At 42.5% G+C, this 23,687-nt stretch overlaps 1 protein-coding gene and 1 long non-coding RNA gene across 3 annotated transcripts in view; one reads left to right on the top strand and one right to left on the bottom strand.

Annotated features, from left to right (window-relative positions):
• Positions 1-17,737, bottom strand: part of cnn3a (calponin 3, acidic a) — a 108,592-nt gene extending 90,855 nt beyond the window's left edge. Inside the window, exon 1 of the mRNA XM_072574609.1 lies at positions 17,465-17,737. Coding sequence (XP_072430710.1) covers positions 17,465-17,521 — 57 coding nt within the window. The 5' untranslated portion in view covers positions 17,522-17,737. The remainder of the gene's footprint in view (positions 1-17,464) is intronic.
• A 37-nt stretch (positions 17,738-17,774) lies between these two features.
• LOC140480051 (uncharacterized) overlaps positions 17,775-23,687 on the top strand; it is a 64,847-nt gene continuing 58,934 nt past the window's right edge. For both annotated transcript variants that reach the window (XR_011961181.1, XR_011961182.1), the window contains exon 1: positions 17,775-18,165. This is a non-coding gene — a long non-coding RNA (uncharacterized lncRNA). The remainder of the gene's footprint in view (positions 18,166-23,687) is intronic.

Raw genomic sequence — 23,687 nt, 5'->3', positions numbered from 1 at the left:
TTAGGCCACACTTGGACTATGATGTTCAATTCTGGTCTCCACATTACAGGAAGGATGTGGACACTTTAAAGAGGGTGCAGAAGAGATTTCCTAGGATGTTGCCTGGATTAGAGGGTATGAGTGTTACGGGTGGCAAGAAAAACTCAGGTTGTTTTCTCTGGAGTAGCAGAGGCCGAGGGGAGACTTGAAGAAGTCCATAAAATGAGATGCAGAGAAATGGTTGACGGTCAGAATCTTTTTCTCAAAGTTGAAATAATATAATACTCAGGGGCATGCGCTTAAGGAGAGAGGGAAAAGTTCAGAGAAAATGCATGGGACAGGTTTTGTTTTGGAACACAGAGTGGTGGAATCAAGAACACACTGCCAGGGGGGTTGGCGAAGACAGATACGAAAGGGCCATTTAAAGAACTTTTAGATGAGCACACGAATATGCAAGGAATGGAAGGTTATGGACGAAAGGCAGACAGAAGGGATTAGTTTAATTTGGTATCACATTTGGCACAACAGTGTGGGCCAAAGGTCCCGTTCCTGTGCTGTACTGTTCTAACGCTGGTCTCCCTGCGATAGGAAAGATGTTACGAAACTTAAAAGAGCTCAGAAATGATTTACAAGGATGTTGCTTGGGTTTAAGCTATAGAGAGGGGCTGAATAAGTTGGCACTATTTTCCCTGGAGCGTTGGAAGCTGAGGAGTGACCCTATAGAGGTTTATAAAATCATGACGGCACGCATAGAGTGACTACATAAGATCTTTTTCCTAGGGTACAGGAGTTCAAATCTAAGAGTCATAGGTTCAAGATGAGACAGGAAAGGTTTTAAAAAGGACCTCAAGGGCAATGTTTTCACACAAAAGGTGGTGCGCATATGGAATAAGTTGCCAGAGGCGGTGATGAAGGCTGAGGTAATATTAAAAAGCAGTTAAACGTCATCTGGATAGGTACAAGAATAGGAAGGGTTTAGAGGGATATGGGCTAAATGCTGGCAAATGGGACTAGATTAATTTAGGATATCTGGTCCGCATGGGTGAGTCGAATCAAAGGATTTGTTTTCATGCTGTACATCTTTATGACTCTAAAAGAGAATCTAACCACCATCACTTGATGTTCAATGGCATGATCATTACAGAATCCCTTGTAATCAACATCCTAGGATTACCACTGACCAGAAACTGAATTGAACTAAACATGAGGATTTGAGATACAGGGAGAGGTTGAATAGGCTGGGGCTGTTTTCCCTGGAGCGTCGGAGGCTGAGGGGTGACTTTATAGAGGTTTACAGAATTGAGGGGCATGGATAGAGTAATTAGACAAAGTCTTTTCCCTGGGGCCGAGGAGTCTAGAACTAGAGGGCATAGGTTGAGGGTGAGAGGGGAAAGATAGAAAAGAGACCTAAGGGGCAACTTTTTCACGCAGAGGGTGATAAGTGTATGGAATGAGCTGCCAGAGTATGTGGTGGAGGCTGGTACAATTGCAACATTTAAGAGGCATTTGGATGGGTATATGCATAGGAAGGGTTTGGAGGGATATGGGCCAGGTGCTGGCAGGTGGAACTAGAGTGGGTTGGGATATCTGGTCAGCACGGACAAGTTGGACCAAAGGATCTGTTTCTATGCTGTACATCTCTATGACTCTATGGAGGGTCAGTGTGGACCCGATGGGCCAGGTGGCCTGCGTCTGCACTGTACAGATTCTGTAATGATTCCATGATTTGTTGGCAATATCACTGTCAACTGTTTCTGCATCTTACTTTGCAGTTTTTTAAAAATATACTGATTAGATCTCTCCAGTTGAGGGAGTTCATCAAATCCTGAAAAAATTAATTGGTTGTTTACGAGAATGGACGTTAGAACAGAAAAGTCAGCATCCATGGAGAGAACAGGCACATTCATGTAGTGGTGGTAAGAGTTGGTCAGGAATGTTTCTCTCAAAGTGCCAACAAAAAGCTGGCATATAGGATATTTATTGGAGACTCGCTTGATGTTAGCTTCTGTGCCTGCTGTAAATGGGCAGGCAGGAGGGAAGGTTTAGACAGGGACCCAAGGGGCAATGTTTTCACACAGGGGGTTGTGCGTGTATGGAATAAGCTGTCAGAGAAAGTGGTGGAGGCTGGTACGATTACAGCATTTAAAAGGCATCTGGATGGGTAGATGAATAGGAAGAGTTTAGAGTGATATACGCCAAACGGTACTAGATTAGGTTAGGATAACTGGCCGGCATGGCTGAGTCGGACTGAAGGGTCTGTTTCCGTGTGTATATCTCTATGACTCTATGACATGAATACAGTAGCTACAAAAGGTAGGTCGGTGGCTATGAACCCTGCAATGAACCCTCTCCCAAAGCCGACTCAACATCTAGAAGGCATAAGTCAGGAGTGTGATGGAACATTCCCTACTTGAACAATACTCGAGGTTTGACTCCATCTAGGACAAAACAGCCTGCTACATCCGTAACCATTCAGGTGTAGGGAGCTTTCAGGATGGCAACAGAATGTTGATATTTATCACAAGACAATTTGAATACAGCAGTAGTGAAGTCTTGCTTTAATTGTACAGGAGTTTGATTAAAAATTTGGTTAGAATACTAAATGTTGTTTTCGTCTCATCTCAGGAAAATATTATTGTCATAGTTGGATTGTGACATAGGCTCATCAGATTTGTTCCCAGGATGGCAGTGTAATGTTAAAAGATTAAATGGACATTAATGTAATATTAAAGGGATAAAATGCACTGACTGAACACAGAGTGAGTGGAGATGACATTCATGCAGGAATGCAGATGACTCCCACTCCATTTAGACAATCTACTATTATCCAATTAAACTATCAGTCAATTTCTTCCATTCAGAAATGCTTTCATAGCCATCCCCTGAAGTTAGGGCATATCACACCTACACTGTCTTGGGAAGTCAGGAAATCGTCTGCATAATGATTTGCTAGGAATAGGACATTTACATTATCTCTGAGTATGACCACATGGAATAACCTGACTGTGTGGGAGTGGCTGAGGGTTGTCTTGAGTGGCATGTGACTGTGGGGGTGTGGCCAGAGTATCTGTGAGCATTACCAACTGACCTGTATAAAAAGGGATGTGTTTTCTTTGTTCAGTGCCTCTTTTGCCTCGAATTTGCATGCCTGTGAGGAGGGTCAAAGGGGGTCACCTAGCTTGTACAAGTGTCATCCTGTTTCCTTATCCCCATATCAGTCGAAGCAAATACTCAAAGACACAGTATGACTTTACCTTCTTCATCTTTATTCCACATCCTGGAGGGAGAGAGAATGATCGCACATGTGCACAGAGACATGAGTACTCTGTTTTCTCTTGAACAGCAGATTCTTAAGGAATTATTATAGTCACTTACATGGAGCAGCTTCCAAATAAGGCAACATTATTAATTTAACCTGGGGCAGTGTTTGTAGAGGAATAAGACGGTGTTATTTTCTGGGTCTGTAGATTGTGAAGGAGGAAAAATGCCTTTGCAGTGATATGTACTTCTTGTCAGATATGGGAGTTTAAAGAGAGTTTAAGGGTTACTGCGGATTATATTTGCCATAAATGCTGTTGGATGCAAATCTTATCAGATCGAGTGGATCGGTTGGAGAGACAGATAGAAGCGAAGAGGAATTTGCAACAGCAACAGAATGTGATGGATGGCAGTTATAGGAAGGGGGGAAATATCTCAGATACAGTCACATAGATGGGTTAACTCCAGGAAGGCTGCCAGAGGTCGGCACCTAGGGCAGGAGTCTTTTGTTGATATACCCATTTCAAACAGGTATGCTGTTTTGGAAAATGTACGGGGTGATGGATTCTCAGGGGAACATAGCACAACAGCCAAGTTTCTGGTATCGAGACTGGCTCTAAAGCAACGAGGGGTACATCGGCTTCCACGAGATCAATTCTGTTAGGGGATTCTGTAGTCAGAGGTACAGACAGACACTTCTGTGGACAGCAGAGAAAAAGCAGAATGGTGTGTTGTTTCCCTGGTGCCAGGATCAAGGATGTCTCAGAGAGGGTGCAGAATGTTCTCACGGGGGAAGAGGGAACAGCAGGAGGTCATTGTCCACATTGGAACCAACGACATTGGAAGGGAAAAAGTTGAGACTCTGAAGGGAGATTACAGAGAGTTAGGCAGAAATTTAAAAAGGAGGTCCTCAAGGGAAGTAATATCTGGATTTCTGTCAGTGCTACAAGCTAGTGAGGGCAGGAATAGGAGGATAGAACAGATGAATACATGGCTGAAGAGCTGGTGTATGGGAGAAGGATTCACATTTTTGGATCATTGGAATCTCTTTTGGGGTAGAAGTGACCCGTACAAGAAGGATGGATTGCACCTAAATTGGAAGGGGACTAATATACTGGCAGGGAAATTTGCTAGAACTGTTTGGGTGGATTTAAACTAGTAAGGTGGGGGGGTGGGACCCAAGGAGATAGTGAGGAAAGAGATCGATCTGAGACGGGTACAGCTGAGAACAGAAGTGAGTCGACCAGTCAGGGCAAGCAGGGACAAGGTAGGACTAATAAATTAAACTGCATTTATTTCAATGCAAGGGGCCTAACAGGGAAGGCAGATGAACTCAGGGCATGATTAGGAACATGGGACTGGGATATGATAGCAATTACGGAAGCATGGCTCAGGGATGGGCAGGACTGGCAGCTGAATGTTCCAGGATACAAATGCTACAGGAAGGATAGAAAGGGAGGCAAGAGAGGAGGGGGAGTGGCATTTTTGATAAGGGATAGCATTACAGCTGTGCTGAGGGACGATATTCCCAGAAATACATCCAGGCAAGTTATTTGGGTGGAACTGAGAAATAAGAAAGGGATGATCACCTTATTGGGATTGTATTATAGAGCCCCCAATAGTCAGAGGGAAATTGAGAAACAAACTTATAAGGAGATCTCAGCTATCTGTAAGAATAATAGGGTAGTTATGGTAGGGGATTTTAACTTTCCAAACATCGACTGGGACTGCCATTGTGTGAAAGGCTTAGATGGAGAGGAATTTGTTAAGTGTGTACAAGACAATTTTCTGATTCAGTACGTGGATGTACCTAATAGAGAAAGTGCAAAACCTGACCTACTCTTGGGAAATAAGGCAGGGCAGATGACGGAGGTGTCAGTGGGGGAGCACTTTGGGGCCAGCGACCATAATTCTATTCGTTTTAAAATAATGATGGAAAAGGATAGACCAGATTTAAAAGTTGAAGTTCTAAATGGGAGAAAGGCCAATTTTGATGGTATTAGGCAAGAACTTTCGAAAGCTGATTGGGGGCAGATGTTCGCAGATAAAAGGACAGTTGGAAAATGGGAAGCTTTCAGAAATGAGATAACAAGAATCCAGAGAAAGTAGATTCTTGTCAGGGTGAAAGGGAATGCTGGATGACTAAAGAAATTGAGGGTTTGGTCAAGAAAAGGAAGGAAGCATATGTCAAGTATAGACAGGATAGATCGAGTGAATCCTTAGAAAGTATAAAGAAAGTAGGAGTATACTTAAGAGGGAAATCAGGAGGGCAAAAAGGGGACAGGAGATAGCTTTGGCAAATAGAATTAAGGAGAATGCAAAGGATTTTTACAAATATATTAAGGACAAAAGGGTTACTAGGGAGAGAATAGGGCCCCTCAAAGATCAGCAAGGCGGCCTATGTGTGGAGCCAAAGAAAATGGGGGAGATACTAAATGAATATTTTGCATCAGTATTTACTGTGGAAAAGGATATGGAAGATATAGACTGCAGGGAAATAGATGGTGACATCTTGCAAAATGTCCAGGTTACAGAGGAGGAAGTGCTGGATGTCTTGAAACGGTTAAAAGTGGATAAATCCCCAAGACCTGATCAGGTGTACCCGAGAACTCTGTGGGAAGCTTGGGAAGTGATTGCTGGGCCTCTTGCTGAGATAGTTGTATCATCGATAGTCACAGGTGAGGTGCCATAAGACTGGAGGTTGGCAAACGTGGTGCCACTGTTTAAGAAGGGCGGTAAAGACAAGCCAGGGAACTATAGACCGGTGAGCCTGACCTCAGTGGTGGGCAAGTTGTTGGAGGGAATCCTGAGGGACAGGATGTACATGTATTTGGAAAGGCAAGGACTGATTCAGGATAGTCAACATGGCTTTGTGCGTGGGAAATCATGTCTCACAAACTTCATTGAGATTTTTGAAGAAGTAACAAAGAAGATTGATGAGGGTAGATCAGTAGATGTGATCTATATGGACTTCAGTAAGGCGTTTGACAAGGTTTCCAATGGGAGACTGATTTGCAAGGTTAGATCTCATGGAATACAGGGAGAACTAGCCATTTGGATACAGAACTGGCTCAAAGGTAGAAGACAGAGGGTGGTGGTGGAGGGTTGTTTTTCAGACTGGAGACCTGTGACCAGTGGAGTGCCACAAGGATTGGTGCTGGGCCCTCTACTTTTTGTCATTTACATAAATGATTTGGATGTGAACATAAGAGGTACACAGTTGGTAAGTTTGCAGATGACACCAAAATTGGTGGTGTAGTGGATAGTGAAGAGGGTCACCTCAGATTACAACAGGATCTGGACCAGATGGGCCAATGGGCTGAGAAGTGGCAGATGGAGTTTAATTCAGATAAATGCGAGGTGCTGCATTTTGGGAAAGCAAATCTTAGTAGGATTTATACATTTAATGGTAAGGTCCTAGGGAGTGTTGCTGAACAAAGAGACCTTGGAGTGCAGGTTCATAGCTCCTTGAAAGTGGAGTCGCAGGTAGATAGGGTTGTGAAGAAGGTCCTTTATTGGTCAGAGTATTGAGTGCAGGAGTTGGGAGGTCATGTTGCGGCTGTACAGGACATTGGTTAGGCCACTGTTGGAATATAGTGAGCAATTCTGGTCTCCTTCCTATCGGAAAGATGTTGTGAAACTTGAAAGGGTTCAGAAATGATTTCCAAGGATGTTTCCAGTATTGGAGGATCAGAGCTACAGGGAGAGGCTGAACAGGCTGGGGCTGTTTTCCCTGGAGCGTCGGAGGCTGAGGAGTGACCTTATAGAGGTTTACAAAATTATGAGGGGCATGGATAGGATAAATAGACAAAGTCTGTTCCCTGGGGTCGGGGAGTCCAGAACTAGAGGGCATAGGTTTAGGGTAAGAGGGGAAAGATAAAAAACGAGACCTAAGGGGCAACTTTTTCACGCAGAGGGTGGTACATGTATGGAATGAGCTGCCAGAGGATGTGGTGGAGGCTGATAAAAGTTGCAACTTTTAAGAGGCATTTGGATGGGTATATGAATAGGAAGGGCTTGGAGGGATATGGGGCTGGGTGCTGGCAGGTGGGACTAGATTGGGTTGGGATATCTGGTTGACATGGACGGGTTGGACCGAAGGGTTTGTTTCCATGCTGTACATCTCTATGACTCTATCTATATTGACTGGATGACCGTTACAATCAGTGAGCATCAACAGTAAAGATTAAGTCATCTGGTGTTATACAATGAATGTTCTTAACCTGGTTAACTGGCTTCACACAATGAATGCTTTTCATCTTGTTAACTGACTTTACATAATTAATGCTTTCTCATCTTATTAAATGGCTTTATATAAGAAATGCTTTTTCACTTCGTCAACCCACTACTTTTGCCTCCAGCATCTCATTGTTTACTGCAAGTTCTTACCTGATCCAAGTCATGCTTGCTGAGCCTTTGTCTCACGTTACCCAAAACCTAACTCTTTCCCTACCTGCTCATACCTTATATATTGTCTCACACGCCTTAATAAACTTAAGTGTTTGCAGAGGTTGCCACTCGTGTGAAACCTTGGGGAAAGAACCTAACAGAAGTGTCTAATGGACAGAGATTGGACAAAGTGGGCTGATATTCTGAGGTTTAGATGACTGAGAGGTGATCTCATTGAAACTTAGAAATTAAAGTCTAAGAAAATAAGATGAGTCCTTCTTGTAAAGTTGCCAGCCCAAAGTGCAGTGTTTGCACATTAGCCTCCAAGTAAGTCCCACTTGTAATAGTCTCACCCTTCCAAAAAAAAGGGATGACTTCTGATGAGTACATCCAAGTGTAGATGATGGAAGAGGAAAGGAAGGCAGGAAAGAACGAAAACAATTTTACCCTTTTTTTTGTTTTAAATAGATGCTGTACATGAACTTACTAATCAGATCATTTTATCCTAAAACTTATTTCTCCACACTACAAATGAATGCCCAACATTACAGAGGAAGGGGTGAAAGTTGTTGTCTGTTTCTTAGGCCAACCAAGGACAGTGTCATTTTCAAAACAATTAGTACATTAATGGTTTCAAGTCTAGCTGTTTGTTGTAATGAACATTAAGATCTGTTTTTTTCTATCCAACCATTGATCCATTGATGGAATTATTAACATTCTTTTTGGCAAAGAAAAGTGAAACAAATGTCTGGCACTCACTCACCACTAACAAAAAAGGTAAAGTTAAAGTCACCACAGTCCTACCAGATCATTGAGCTCCTCTGATTAGATATAGATAATTGGTGGTCATTTAATCACAGTCACCACACTGTCAGGGAAAAGTCAGGGGAGTCCTTCATGGTAACCTCAGCCAGTACAGGAATTGAACTCATTCTTTGCTACCACTCTGCATTACAAACCATCCACCCAGCCAAATCAGTTAACCTACCAACTACACAATATGTATTCTAAAAATTCATAATTACAAAAAAATGGCACAAATCACACTAGGGGTAAAAGTGCAGAAGGAAACCATTTAGCTATCATGCCTATACTAGCTCTCTAAACGAGCATGTTTTAAGTTTGCTTACTGAACTGGTAGATTTGTTCTCAGACGTTTCATCACCATGCTAGGTAACATCATCAGTGAGCCTCCAATGAAGCACTGGTGTTCTGTCCCGTTTGCTACTTGGGTGTCTTGGTCTGTTGTGATGAGCGCTATCATTTCTGGTTCTTTTCCCGAGAGGTTGGTAAATGTGGTCCAAATCAATATGTTTATTAATGGAATTCCTGTTTTAATGCCAGGCCTCTAGGAATTCCCATCTGTGTCTTTGTTTAGCCTGTCCCAGGTGGATGGATTGTCCAAGTTGAACTGATGTCCCTCTTCGTCTGTGTGTATGGATTCTCGTGATAGTTGGCCATGTCATTTGGTGGCTAGTTGGTCCTCATGCATCCTAGCAGCTACTTTCCTGCCCGTCTGTCCAAAGTAATGTTTGTTGCAGTCGTTGCAGGGTATTTTGTACATGATGTTCACTCTGCTGGTTGTTGGTACAGGGTTATTTAAATTTGTCAGAAGTTGTTGGCAAAGCCAGATTTGTTGCTCTTCCTTAAATGAGTGGTGATGAAAAGCTGCCTTCTTAAACTGCTACACTACTGGTAATGCAAGTACACCAACAACATTGTTAAGGAGGGAGTTTTATGTGACTTAAGGATGAATACTCAGCCAGGTTTTAACATCCAACTGTGGTAGCTCGACGAAATTGACTCATCTATTAGGCCATTTCAAAAGAGCAGGTAAAGGTCAATCACTTTGCAGTGGGTTACGGGTAGACTAGACCAGGTAAGGATTGCAGATTTCATTCCCTAAAGGATATTTGTGAGCCTTAAGGATTGTTAAAGACAAATCAATTATAGCTTCATGATTATTAATGAGACGATTACTTTATCCCAGACTTGTAAACTGAATTTAAATGCCCCATCTGCCATAGTGGGATTTGAACTGATGTCTTTTGATTTAGAATTCAGAAATACTAACCCAGCAAGATTATCACATCCCTTAAAGTACAAACACAAAAAATATGGTTGTGAGGGCAGAAAAAGACATTTTTAGTTCAAAACTTATCAATTTGAAAGCCAATTTATTAGTATTTTACTTTAGCGATTGAGTTAGAAATCAGTAGAACAGAACTAGATGCAAGGTCAATTTGTTTTTCACAACTCAATGCTACTCAGTATTTTTCATGGTACCCTGAAGGTGTAATGATTTGGAGGTGCCGGTGTTGGATTGGGGTATACAAAGTTAACAATCACACAATATCAGGTTATATTCTGGATTAGTGGTGCTAGAAGAGCACAGCAGTTCAGGCAGCATCCAAGTGGCTTCGAAATTGACGTTTTGGGCAAAAGCCCTTCATCAGGAATAAAGGCAGTGAGCCTGAAGCGTGGAGAGATAAGCTAGAGGAGGGTGGGGGTGGGGAGAAAGTAGCATAGAGTACAATGGGTGAGTGGGGGAGGGGATGAAGGTGATAGGTCAAGGAGGAGAGGGTGGAGTGGATCGGTGGAAAAGAAGATAGGCAGGTAGGACAAGTCCGGACAAGTTATGGGGAAAGTTACTGAGCTGGAAGTTTGAAACTAGGATGAGGTGGGGGAAGGGGAAATGAGGAAACTGTTGAAGTCCACATTGATGCCCTGGGGTTGAAGTATTCCGAGGCGGAAGATGAGGCGTTCTTCCTCCAGGCGTCTGGTGGTGAGGGAGCATCAATGTGGACTTCAACAGTTTCCTCATCTCCCCTTCCCCCACCTCCCCCTAGTTCTAAACTTCCAGCTCAGTAACTTTCCCCATAACATGTCCGGACTTGTCCTACCTGCCTATCATCTTTTCCACCTATCCACTCCACCCTCTCCTCCTTGACCTATCACCTTCATCTCCTCCCCCACTCACCCATTGTCCTCTATGCTACTTTCTCCCCACCCCCACCCTCCTCTAGCTTATCTCTCCACACTTCAGGCTCACTTCCTTTATTCCTGATGAAGGGCTTTTGCCCGAAACGTCGATTTCGAAGCCACTTGGATGCTGCCTGAACTGCTGTGCTCTTCCAGCACCACTAATCCAGAATCTGGTTTCCAGCATCTGCAGTCATTGTTTTTACCTCGTTAATATCAGGTTATAGTCCAACGGGTTTATTTGGAAGCGCTTGCTTTCGGATCACTGCTCCTGATGAAGGAGCAACGCTCCAAAAGTTAGTGCTACCAAATCAACCTGTTGGACTATAACCTGGCATGTGAGATTTTAAACTTAAGGTGTAACATACTGGATAATGAAAGAGTTAAAAAAATATTTTTCTACTTTGGTGTAAAGTTCATTGAGTGACTTTCGTCTAGGATAGAGGCGATAGTGGATATCAGCAAATAAACTGTCATTATGCATGAAGCCATTGTTCAGTGCAATTTAATAATTGATAAATGTTTATGAGGTGATAATCAGCAAATTGATAAGTCGGAGAGCACTCTTCAACGTTCTACCTCCTCCATTCTATAAAAAGAAATTACAAATGAAATAAAGATAAAATTCACACAGGTTATCGTCCAACAGGTTTATTTGGAAGCACAAGCTTTTAGAGCACCACTCCTTTATCAGGTAGCTGTGATGAAGGAACCTTACGTTGCGTGATTTTTAACTTTGTCTACCCCAGTCCAACACCGGCTCCTCCTCAAATGAAAAGAAAGCACTGTCTTTTTACGTTAGGTTAGAAGTGTAATTATTACATTCCTCAAAACATTTTCAATATGAAGAACACAAACTCAAAAGACTAGTTTCTGTAAACAGGAAAGTGAGTGCTTTCATCAGGGCATGAATTCTAAACAGAAGTTTGCAGTTTACTGTAATTTTGGCATAATAACCACCTTATTTTCTCTGCACTCTTCACACAACATAGCTCAAGAAACACAAGTTGCAAAAAGGCCTACAAGCAAATTTGACACCTACACTTCACAACAGATCTTTCCACATTGCTGGCTATGTAGGAAGACACTTCTAAACTGGCTGTAGACAGCAGCTGTGTTAACTCGGGCAAATAATGCTACTACATCATTTATTTTGTCAAATGTTAGTGGAGACTTTTGCAAAGAAACTGTCTCTTAAACCTTATCGTTCAAAATACATTTTACTCCACTGGGTTGAAATCTGGGAACCTCACATGTTTCAAATTACCAAAACACAATGAGAAGGAATGCCAAAACAATGCAGTAACAAAACCAAACTTGAGAGCCCAACCAAGCCTTAATTAGTGGGAACCAGATATATAAACAAAAAAAAATTAGAGAGATTTGGTAAAAAGTTCAATCAATCAACAGATTTCAGATTTTCCTCTGGCAATGGGAGCAATGAGATTTAAAAAAAAACAGATTTTGAGAGGGTGCAGGAAATAAACTTCCTTCTTTCTTAACTAAATAGCAAGCCACCTAGACCTTTGAAGCTGGGTAGTACACACTCCCTATTTCACAATCCAAATCAGGGCTGACACTTTAGCCTTTCTCAGTTTCGTGAAAAAAAAGCAGCCACCCAGGTGGAGCGCTAAAGCAGAACTGATCCATGCAGAGGTAGAGATGGACAGTCACCTTTCACTTTCTTGTTCTTACATAGTACAGTTTTAATCACGTGTAAAGGTTTTAGCAGCAAATGTAGGAATTACTTTGACAAGGGTGTTTCTCTTCCCGTACCATCCCCCCAAAAGATTATTAAACTGATCTGATCATCATTTCAAGCACTATATCAAAGAAAATATTTATTTCCATTACACCACTCCTCTTAAGCTTAGAAATTACCATCAGCTGTATTATTTTATCCTACTTGCTATTTCTGTGTTAGCTTTCACCCACTAGTAAAACAGGATCTTAAAATTCCCATGAATGCATTCAGCTTACATTCACTACGTTGGCATAGCAATTTCAGGTATTGGTCTCAAATTGAGACTATATTGAATATTTTTAAAATAAAGATCTTCATACATTGATTGACACAGGGCATTAAAATCTTGAGAAAGATGGCAGCCAGCAACACTTCAACCTCATCTTATGTGACACCTGGGTGTTGAACAGTGAGGTGTAGCCTAACCAACCCAGCAGCTAACATAGATCAGCAAGCACAACTGTGATTGGAGAACAGGACTTGAGACAGTTGGGGCATAATTTTTGGTGACCTCAAGCTTACAGGAAAGAATATAGGAGGTTCAAAGTTTGGGAGAAGATTTGTAGCTCGGGTGCTCGTTGTGGTTCTGTTCGCCGAGCTGGGAATTTGTGTTGCAGACATTTCGTCCCCTGTCTAGGTGACATCCTCAGTGCTTGGGAGCCTCCTGTGAAGCACTTCTGTGATGTTTCCTCCGGCATTTATAGTGATTTGTATCTGCCGCTTCCGGTTGTCAGTTCCAGCTGTCCGCTGCAGTGGCCGGTATATTGGGTCCAGGTCGATGTGCTTGTTGATTGAATCTGTGGATGAGTGCCAAGCCTCTAGGAATTCCCTGGCTGTTCTCTGTTTGGCTTGTCCTATAATAGTAGTGTTGTCCCAGTCAAACTCATGTTGCTTGTCATCTGAGTTTGTGGCTACTAGTGGCTACTGAGTTTGTGGCACATGCTCCGATGACAAGCAACATGAATTCGACTGGGACAACACTACTATTATAGGACAAGCCAAACAGAGAACAGCCAGGGAATTCCTAGAGGCATGGCGTTCATCCACAGACTATCAACAAGCACATCGACCTGGACCCAATATACCGGCCACTGCAGCGGACAGCTGGAACTGACAACCGGAAGCGGCAGATACAAATCACTATAAATGCCGAAGGAAACATCACAGAAGTGCTTCACAGGAGGCTTCCAAGCACTGAGAATGTCACCTAGACAGGGGACGAAACGTCTGCAACACAAATTCCCAGCTCAGCAAACAGAACCACAACAATGTTGGAGGTTCACTAGACCTACACTTAGAACAGTTTGAAGTCTACAAGTAACAAAAATAAGAATCAGGCTTTCAGCAGATAAGGTGAAGGGAGATACAATCAGACCATATTATAGAATTGAAGATGAACAATCTTACAGATGTCACATACATGCAGCCAAAAATTCACTGTACAGTCAAACTGGCCACCAAGGTTGCAAACTGTCATCTTCAGCTTCATAACAATGCCCATGGGTTAAATGGAGTCAGTCGCTTAAAAACAATCTGCACTGGGAACCAAAGATAACCATTTTGTTGCACCATTATTTTGTTGCAAGAAACTTCTGATGGTCCAGTAATGCATGCTGAAGAAACTTTTGAACAATTTAGAAAAGAGAGAGATTGAGAGAGAGGGGTGATGGAAAGAGTTGAGTGATGTCATCATGCATGTAGAATCTGACATGGTCCTTTCACATGATGTTGAGGGGCAGCATGCACCTGAGAATTAGAAAGGGACCAAGACTGCTTGGGAAGAGAACCCATTGCAGGAATGTTCTCATGTGCTCAACCATGGTGTAGACAGGTCAGGAAGGGCAAGGAGGAATAATTTATCTATGTCAGTCATGCAAAATGTAATTTACAACTATGACAGAACTGACTGGAAGACTTAAACAGGATGCCTGAGAAAGGCATGGAGGAAATAATATTCAAAATGTCTGTGGAGAAAAGGAGGTTGGCGATGGTGCAATACTTTGCAAGGATGGGCAATGTGTTGATTTTTTTTTTAAAAGGAGACTTTTCCAGTGGAGGAGGCAAGCTCAGAAAAACAAACACTTCATATACAGGTAGTCCTCAGGTTGGAAGCAGGTTCTATCATGGAGCCTGTTCACATGTCAATTTGTATGCAAGTTGGAACACAACACAAGGAACTGTAAGTGCAGGAAACATTCGAACGTCAATCTTTAAAGTTACATCCCTGCATGAGATTGCATTCCTAAGTACAAGCTTCATAAAATCGAGGACTCTCTGCATTTGGACAATCTCTCGGTATACAAAAATCTGAATGACAGAAAGTGACCTTGGAATACTATGTACACTAGGTCACCTGGCTGGGAGGAGAATAGTGAAAGTAGTAAATTTAGGATAGATATTTGGTAAACTGAATAGTAACAATGCAGACTAGAAACACCAAACAGAAAATGAGTATACCATTCAGCCCTTTGAGCCTGCTCTGCCATTCAATACGACCATGGCAGATCTTCTGAGTACCCTGTTCCTGCTTTCTTGCCACATCTTTTGACCCTCTGAGTCCCAAAAACTATATCTAAATCTTTGTGAAAACATTCAATATTTTGGCCTCAACTACCTTTTGTTGCAGAAAATTCTACAAACTCAATACTTTCTGGGTTAAAAAATGTATCTTCTCAGTCCTAAATGACATTTCCTTAGACTGTGTTCCCTTGGTCCTGGACTTCCCAGATTATCAGGAACATCCTGACTGCATTCACGCTGTCTACAAAATTTGATGAGATCCTACCTCATTTTTCAAATTGCCAGCAAATTTATCCAACTAATTCAGCATCCTATCATGCATCCGTTCTGCCATCCCAGCAATCAATCTGGTAAATCTTTGTTACACACTTTCCATAGCCAGAACATCCTTCCTAAGATAGTGAGACCAACATGACACCGAACAGTCAAGGTATGGTTTCACCTGTACATTGCAACAAGACTTCCTCCTACCTGTATTCAACACTATGAAGGCCAAAATATCATTTGCCTTCTTCACTATTTGCATGTTTATTCTCATTGCATCATCCCCTTTCTCCGTGTATTGAGAAATAATCATTTGCTTTTTTGTTCTTGCTACCAAAGTGGATAACCTCAAATTTATCCATGTTATACTTCATCTTCAGATTACCACCTATACATCCACTATCTCCATGGATACCTCCAAGTACTCTGATATGTAATTATCACAGCCTGAGGATTCATTGACTTTTAATGTCAATTTCCCCACCAATACAGATTTCCTCTGCTTCCTCCCTCTCTCCAGACCCTGGAATTTTACTTATTGCCTTTTTTCCTATATTTAATACGACTGTCATTTCTCTGTTCCCAATTATAACCTCACTGTTTCTGACTGTAAGATTCGATAGAACCTGCTGAATGAGAGATTGAGCATGTTGACATGACTGCACACAAAACCCATTTGACTTCTGTGAAGTTCTTATAAGGCAATTTGCTCTGGATGATACGCATCTTGATATTAGTGGCACTTTTAGAATCCACTGTTTCCTTTACAATATAATTCGCCCAGTACCAGTGCACATCACAGACACACATAAACAAAGTCCAATCATATTACTTTCATTAACAAAATGACTGCAGGAGTAATGGGACCAATGGAACAGCCACTATGGACCTCCTTCACACGATGGTGAAGTGGCTCACTTGCTGGGAGCCATGAACTTATTAGATGCTATAACTCACATAAAAGTGAACGGATCTTAGAAAAGGTAAAACAATAGCAAGGATGATATTTTTATTTTGAAATCACTCACTGTGATTTACCCATTGTCCCGTTCCTCAAAATCAGCTGATAAGCAAAATGCTTAGAGCAATAGATTACTGGCAAAAACGAATACAGTACTGCACTAGCTGAAGAATACCTGTATGTGATCCTATATTACAGCCTCCTTGGTCTTTATAATCAGATTTATCTATAGAACATAGAACAATACAGCGCAGTACAGGCCCTTTGGCCCTCGATGTTGCGCCGATCCAAGCCCACCTAACCTACACTAGCTCACTATCCTCCATATGCCTATCCAATGCCCGTTTAAATGCCCATAAAGAGGGAGAGTCCACTACTGCTACTGGCAGGGCATTCCATGAACTCACGACTCGCTGAGTAAAGAACCTACCCCTAACATCTGTCCTATACCTACCACCTATGATCCATGTCAAATCAGAAACGTCAAGCAATTAGATGATCGACGTAAATTCTCAAGGTTACAGATTAATGCATCGAATTATCATTACAGTTAAACTGTGCGAAACAAACTTCAGCGACGTGCTGGCATTTTAACAGCTTCGGACTGAAGTAGTCGCCGAATCCCTTTTGGATCAACAGAAGAGCAAGTGCAATCCACCAATAAACAGCACTAAATCAAAACTCAACACTGAGAACAACCCACACTCTTCGGCAACCCTGCCGTTTACTCCGTTCACATTTCGCTCTTTCGCCCTCCCGACCTCTTCCCTCTGGAGGAGGGAGGGGATGGGGGAAGGAAGAGAGAGAGAGAGAGAGAAACACACGGACGAAGGTCACGTCGACGATTTTTGCTCTGCACTCCCCGAGGAATTTGCTGCGAAAACATCAAAGAGCCCCAGCGACTTCAGACAATGGAGCTGCAAATGGAAGAGACCCTTCCTTCCCCCCGCAATTCTCCAGCATTGTGAACCTTATACAACCCCGACTTCCAACACTCGCCACGGACAAACAAAAAAAAATAAAGAAACACGACGAGCGGCTCTTTACTCCCCCCGCCCACCCCCCACACTTTTTCGTTAAACTAACAACGAAATTTTTTTTTTAATGCCCAAAGACTTCGGTCGACCGTTATCTTTTTTTTTGCGCTGCAAGCGATTGTGGGGAAGGGAGAATGGAGGAGAAGGAAAACTCGTTCCCCCCCCCCCCCCCGCGACGCGAGAACACACACAAAAAAAAAGTTGCCGGACAGATCGCGTTTGCACCGAGGTTGAAAATAAAAAGAAAACGGCAGCGATTGGGGGGGAGAAAGAGAGAGACCGTTTGGATCGATCAACGGCGAAGCAAAGGGGGTCGCGTGCCCCTGTTACCTTGTTCCGCACTTCGGCGGTGAGCCCGTACGCGGGACCCCGGTTGAAGTGAGCCATTCGTGCGAGGGGACGAGACGCGGAAAGAGAGAGCGAGAGAGAGAGCACGCGCGCTGGCTCCTGCAACTGCGGCCCGACCGACGACGAACGACCGTTACTGCTCGAGCGTCGCGCTTCTGCTTCACTTTCTCTCGCTCGCTCACACGCACGCGCGCCCTGCTCCCGGGCCACCGTTCCAATACCCCCTTCTCTCTCGCGCGCACTGTCTCTCTCTCTACTGGTCCTGCAGCAACTCGGCGTTCCACACACTGCTCTCTCATCCAGCACAATGCGAAAACTAAACCTACCCCCCCGCTCTTTTACGATTGGAGGAGTCGCCCGGCCAATGAGCCTCCCCCACCCTTTGTCTCACCCTGGAAGCCCCCACCCTACCCCACCAGGAGGGGTGCCTATGGGAGAGAAGAGAAGCCTGATTGTGTGAGACCAGGGACTGGATAACCCATCCCCCCCCGTTCCCCTTCCCAAAGGCACAGGGGATAATGAAAGGAAGAGGAGCCGGACATCAAACCCTCCCCGGTCCCCACATCCAAATCCTCTAATGTTTGGAGAATTAGGAAAACGCAGTCTCATTTTCTCTGGAGAATTACAGGGTTTTTTATTCCTCTTTCTCGTTCCCTACAGTTTAAGACATTCCCGAGAGGAAAGTAAGTTTATTGCTTAATAATCTTATTCCCGGTAGACCTTTCGTTCCGTGGGTTTTTAATTCTACTGTGAATTAAACCAGTGAACTGGTCTGTCTGTTTTTTCCCTGTACGGTACGTGGCAATCGGAGGAGAACCTTTTAGATTTTGGAAATTCCCAGGATCATTTCCCCGTCGACATGTTTACTGTATCTAACATTCACAAGTAAACTTTACATTGAGAAGAACATTGTGTTGTTTTATTGTGAGGCATGCGGGGAATGAATTTACTGAAAATGGAATGCTGAAGTATATTGCTATTTTACTGCTGTACCCTGCACAAGCAGGATTAAACACCACCTTGAAATGGTGTGCCTTTAATAGTCACAGAACATGTGTAACAATACTGTGTAGGCTATTTAAAACGGAGATAAGGGGAGATTTCATCCCCCAGAGAGTGCTGAGTCTGCAATTCTCTGCCACAGAAAGTGGTTACAGAATCGTAGTCATACATTATGAAAACAAACCTTTTGGTGCAACTCATCCAAACCAACAAGATTTCCCAAACTAACCATGTTGCATTGCCTGCATTTGACCCATATTCCTTTAAACCAATCTTATTCATGGACCTGTCCAAATGTATTTTAAATGTTGCAATTGTATTGGATTTACGGCTGTTGATTCCATATACACACACTGTGCGTGAATAAGTTGCCCATCAAGTCCGTTTTAAATTCCTCCCCCCACCCACCTTAAAACAATGCCCTCGAGTTTTGAACTCCCCTACCCTTGGGAAATGATCTTTGCTGTTCGTCTTATCTAAGCCCCACATGATTTCATAAACCTCTATTAAGTCACTCTTCCCAACATCTTACACTCCAGGGAAAAAAACGTCTCAGCCAATCCAGGGCAAAAGTGAGGACTGCAGATGCTGGAAACCAGAGTCTAGATTAGAGGGATGCTGGAAAAGCACAGCAGGTCAGGCAAAATCCGAGGAGCAGGACAATCGACTTTTTGGGCAAAAGCCCTTCATCAGGAATGGAGGTAGGGAGCCTACAGGGTGGAGAGATAAATGGGGGTAGGGGGAAGAAGATAGCAAAGAGTACAATAGGTGAATGGGGGTGGGGATGGAGGGGATAGGTCAGAGAGAAGGTTGGGGGAAGGGAGCAAAGAGTACAATGGGTGGATGGGGCTGGGGACGAAGGTGATAGATCAGACAGGAGGGTGGAGCAGATGGGGAGAAAGGAGATTAGCAGATAGGACAGTGCTGAGCTGCCTTCCTGCTCTCAGCCAATCCAGCCTCTCCTTATAATTCAAACTTTCCAGTCCTGTAACATCCTTGTGAATCTTTTCTGCACCCTTTCCATCTTAATAATATTTCTTTTTATGTTCCTTATCTCACTCTCCTTTAACACACCTCCATTGTCTGACTTGTATTTCCCTTTCCTTTATCTATTCTCCCTTACCCTCTCTATGTCTCCCTATGACTACAGTGTTGCTTTACCCTCTTCCAACCTTTAGTAATCTTCTCATTCTTATGCTCACTACTTATCTCCATTTCTTCCTCTCAAATCTCTACCATCTCTCCAATCTTGTTCCTTTCCTCATCTCAAGCTCCATTCCCCTCTCTCATCCCTTTGACAATCACTATGAACAACTTATACTTAGGTATGGCTTTTAACATCCTCAGGTAATTGTGTTATAATCCCTGGGGAGAAACCATAAACCAAAATAGACAAATTTACTGAGTGACCTCTGAATGCAAGATGTTCACATTTTGTAACTTATACTTTAACATGAATCACAACCAATGTAGAAACATAGAGATGCACAGCCCGGAAACAGACCTTCTGTCCAACTCGTCCATGCCGACCAGATATTGCAATCTAATCTAGTCCCATTTGCCAGCACTTAGCCTATATCCCTCTAAACCCTTCCTATTCATATACCCATCCAGATGCCTTTTAAATGTTGCAATTCCACCACTTCCGCTGGCCGTTCATTCCATACACGCACGACCCTCTGTGTGAAAAGGTTGCCCCTTAGGTCCCTTTTATATCTTCCCCCTCTCACCCTAAACCTATGCCCTCTACTTCTGGACCCCCCCAACCCAGGGAAAACACTTTGTCAGTTTATCCTATCCATGCCCCTGATGATTTTGTAAACCTTTATAAGGTCACCCCTCAGCCTTCGACACTCCAGGGAAAACAGCCCCAGCCTATTCAGCCTCCCCCTATAGCTCAAATCCTCCAACTCTGGCAACATCCTTGTAAATCTTTTCTGAGTCCTCCAAGTTTCACAACATCCTTCTGATAGGAAGACCAGAATTGCATGGAATATTCCGAAAGTGGCCGAACCAACCATCTGTACAGCCGCAACATGACCTCCCAACTCCTATACTCAATGCTCTGACCAATAAAGGAAAGCGTACCAAACTTTCATGGAGCTATGAATCTGCACTCAAAGGTCTCTTTGTTCAGCAACACTCCCTAGGAGCTTACCATTAAGTGTATAAGTCCTACTAAGATTTGCTTTCCCAAAATACAGTACCTCGCATTTATCTAAATTAAAATCCATTTGCCACTCCTCAGCCCATTGGCCCATCTAATCAAGATCCCATTGTAATCATAGGTAACCTTCTTTGCTGTCCACTACACCTCCAATTTTGGTGTCATCTGCAAACGTACTAACCATACCTTCTATGTTCATATCCAAATCCGCTACAAAATGTAGCGGACCCAGCACCAACCCTTGTGGCACTCCAATTGTCACAGGCCTTCAGTCTGAAAAACAACCCTCCACCACCACTATCCCTAATCAGTCCTTGCCTTTCCAAATATGCGTAAATCCTGTCCCTCAAGATTCCCTCCAACAATTTGCCCACTGCCAATGTCAGGCTCACCGGTCTATAGTTCCCTGGCTTGTCCTTACCACCCTTCTTAAATAATGCTACCATGTTAGGCAACCTCGAGTCTTCTGGCACCTCACCTGTGACTATCACTGATACACATATCTCAGCAAGGGGCCCAGCAATCACTTCCCTAGCCTCCCACAGAGTTCAATGTAAATTAAACATTAATTAACTAACAATTAAACTTCTCCTTTGTCAGGTAGCTAAAGCAGCACTCTGAAAGCTTGTACTTCCAAATAAACCTGTTGGACTATAACCTGGTATTATGTCTTTATTCATGAAGGGTAGGTCGGGAGTCTTATCTGACAGTAATCTTCATATTTTCATTGCTACAATTATCATCAACTGTGCACAATTCAATAAACCCCCTCTTCCCTTAAATTACAACAGTGCCAATAGTGTGGTTTTTCATATCAACCATCAACAGCCCATTTTATAGTTTGGTCATTTCTTGTAAAACCAATAGCTCTTTAATGTCTGTGAACTACTCACACAGCCTTCCAGGTTTTAAAACTTTCTGAGGCCAAACATTGAATATTTTCAAGAAGGAGTTAGACATAGTTCTTAGAGTTAAAGAGATCAGTGGGCATGGGGGAAGAAAGTGTGAACAGGGTACTGAGCTGAATGATATTCATGATCATACGAACGGCAGAATAGGCTCAAAGTGTTGTTTGACCATTCCTGCTCCTATTTTTTATGTTTGTGTGGAGAAGACACAATATTAAGTCCTGCATGAGACAGGTCCTTACGTAGAAGAATGCAGAAAAGACCAATAAGAATATACAGAGCATGCTCCCACAAATAGCAACAAGAGAAATGATGAGTTATTCAATTTCAGTAATGTTGATTCAGTGATAAACATCAGCACAAACACCAGGAAGATTTGTCTGCTTTTATTCACATAATGCCACAATTCTGCCTGAGGAGGGTAGGGGCTTAGTTTAATCTTCATACAAAAGACAATACTTGCAACAAAGTCGTATGTCACTAGAGAATCAGCCAAGCTTATATAAACATCTCCTGGGGTGAGATGTAAAATTACAATCCTCTAATTAAGAGGCAAGAGTACTGTTGAACTAAATAGTTTTTGAAAAAAATTTAAAAACTTAAATTCTTTGATTACTCACCGTGAATCTATAACCAACCTGAATGAATAAATAAATGATGATGGATATAAAAAACATACATCAAATTTGACAGGGGTAACCATCAATTTCTGCATACATTCTATATCAATGACTTTCTTAATTTATCATCCGACACTAACATTTTCTTGCTGATAATTCCATGTTGCCTTCCTCAAATTGCTCTGCTCACAATTAACAAATATCATTCCTCTTGCATTACAGTGTCTTAGTAGCTGCATTTTAAGCTTCTCTACATTGTTATGCATGAATTCCTCTTTTCACAATCGTGATTGGTTGTAGCAGAGTTATTAAAAAGGTGATTTCTGAATGTAAGTTTGCTCACTAAGATGTAAGGCTCGTTTTCAGATATTTCATTGCCATACTAGGTAATATCATCAGCCTCCAGTGAAGTGCTGGTGTTATTTCCCACTTACTATTTGTGAGTTTAGGTTTCCTTGGGTTGGTGATGTCATTTCCTGCTCTTTTTCTCAGAGGGTGGTAGATGGGGTCCAAATCGATGTGTTTGTCAATAGAGTTCCAGTTGGAATGCAATGCTTCTAGGAATTGTCGTGCGTGTCTTTGTTTGGCTTATCCAAGGATGGATGTGTTGTCCCAGTCAAAATGGTGTCCTTCTTCATCTGTATGTATGGATACTAGTGATAGTGGGTCATATCTTTTTGTGGCTAGTTGATGTTCATTTATCCTGGTGGCTACTTTTCTGCCTGTTTATCCAATATAGTGTTTGTTACAGTTCTTGCAAAGTACTTTGTAAATGACGTTCATTTTGCTTGTGGTCTGCATAGGGTCTTTTAAGTTCATTAGTTGCTGTTTTAGTGTGTTAGTGGGTTTGTGGGCTACCATGATGCCAAGAGGTCTCAGTAGTCAGGCAGTCATTTCAGAGATGTCTTTGATGTAGGGGAGAGTGGCTAGGGTTTCTGGCTGTGTTTTGTCTGCTTGTTTTGGTTTGTTTTCTCAGTTTGTGTGATTTCTCAATTTACTATGTGGTTGACCATGCGCAAAGCTATATGAAAGAAACAAGCCAGATAGATCCCTTGAGTTAACACAATTAAGGAGTTAATTTTGTTGTAAACCCAGTCAGATAAGGTATAAAATGTACTAAAGTAGTAAAGTGCATCCTAATTTCTGCAACATTTACATGCATTGGCATGCAAAATAGAACAAATTATAGGATTGGGATGAGCTGTTGGAAAAAAGCTTAGAGATAATATGGAAAAAAATAACTAAACATTCCAAGGTTCCTCTAATGATTTTAGCATTCCAGTGATATTACAGCCAGTGTAAACTGATTGTTCTTCTAGTGACAGTCTTTTAAACTGCAATCCATCATTTTCCCAGAGTGAATGCTATGGCACTTTAAGTACTTTTGATCTTTAAATTATCTATCTTTGTCATATATTTCTTCTTGTGACTGAGATAGAATCCAAGCTTGAAGAAAAACTGTTGATAAAGTGCTCCTGTTACTATTCCACCCTGTAGGGCTTCTTGAT

This window comes from Chiloscyllium punctatum, chromosome 7, assembly GCF_047496795.1.
Source record: "Chiloscyllium punctatum isolate Juve2018m chromosome 7, sChiPun1.3, whole genome shotgun sequence".
Lineage (NCBI taxonomy): Eukaryota > Metazoa > Chordata > Chondrichthyes > Orectolobiformes > Hemiscylliidae > Chiloscyllium > Chiloscyllium punctatum.
Note: the sequence above shows the minus strand (reverse complement) of the source record. Positions and strands in the feature narration are given on the sequence as shown.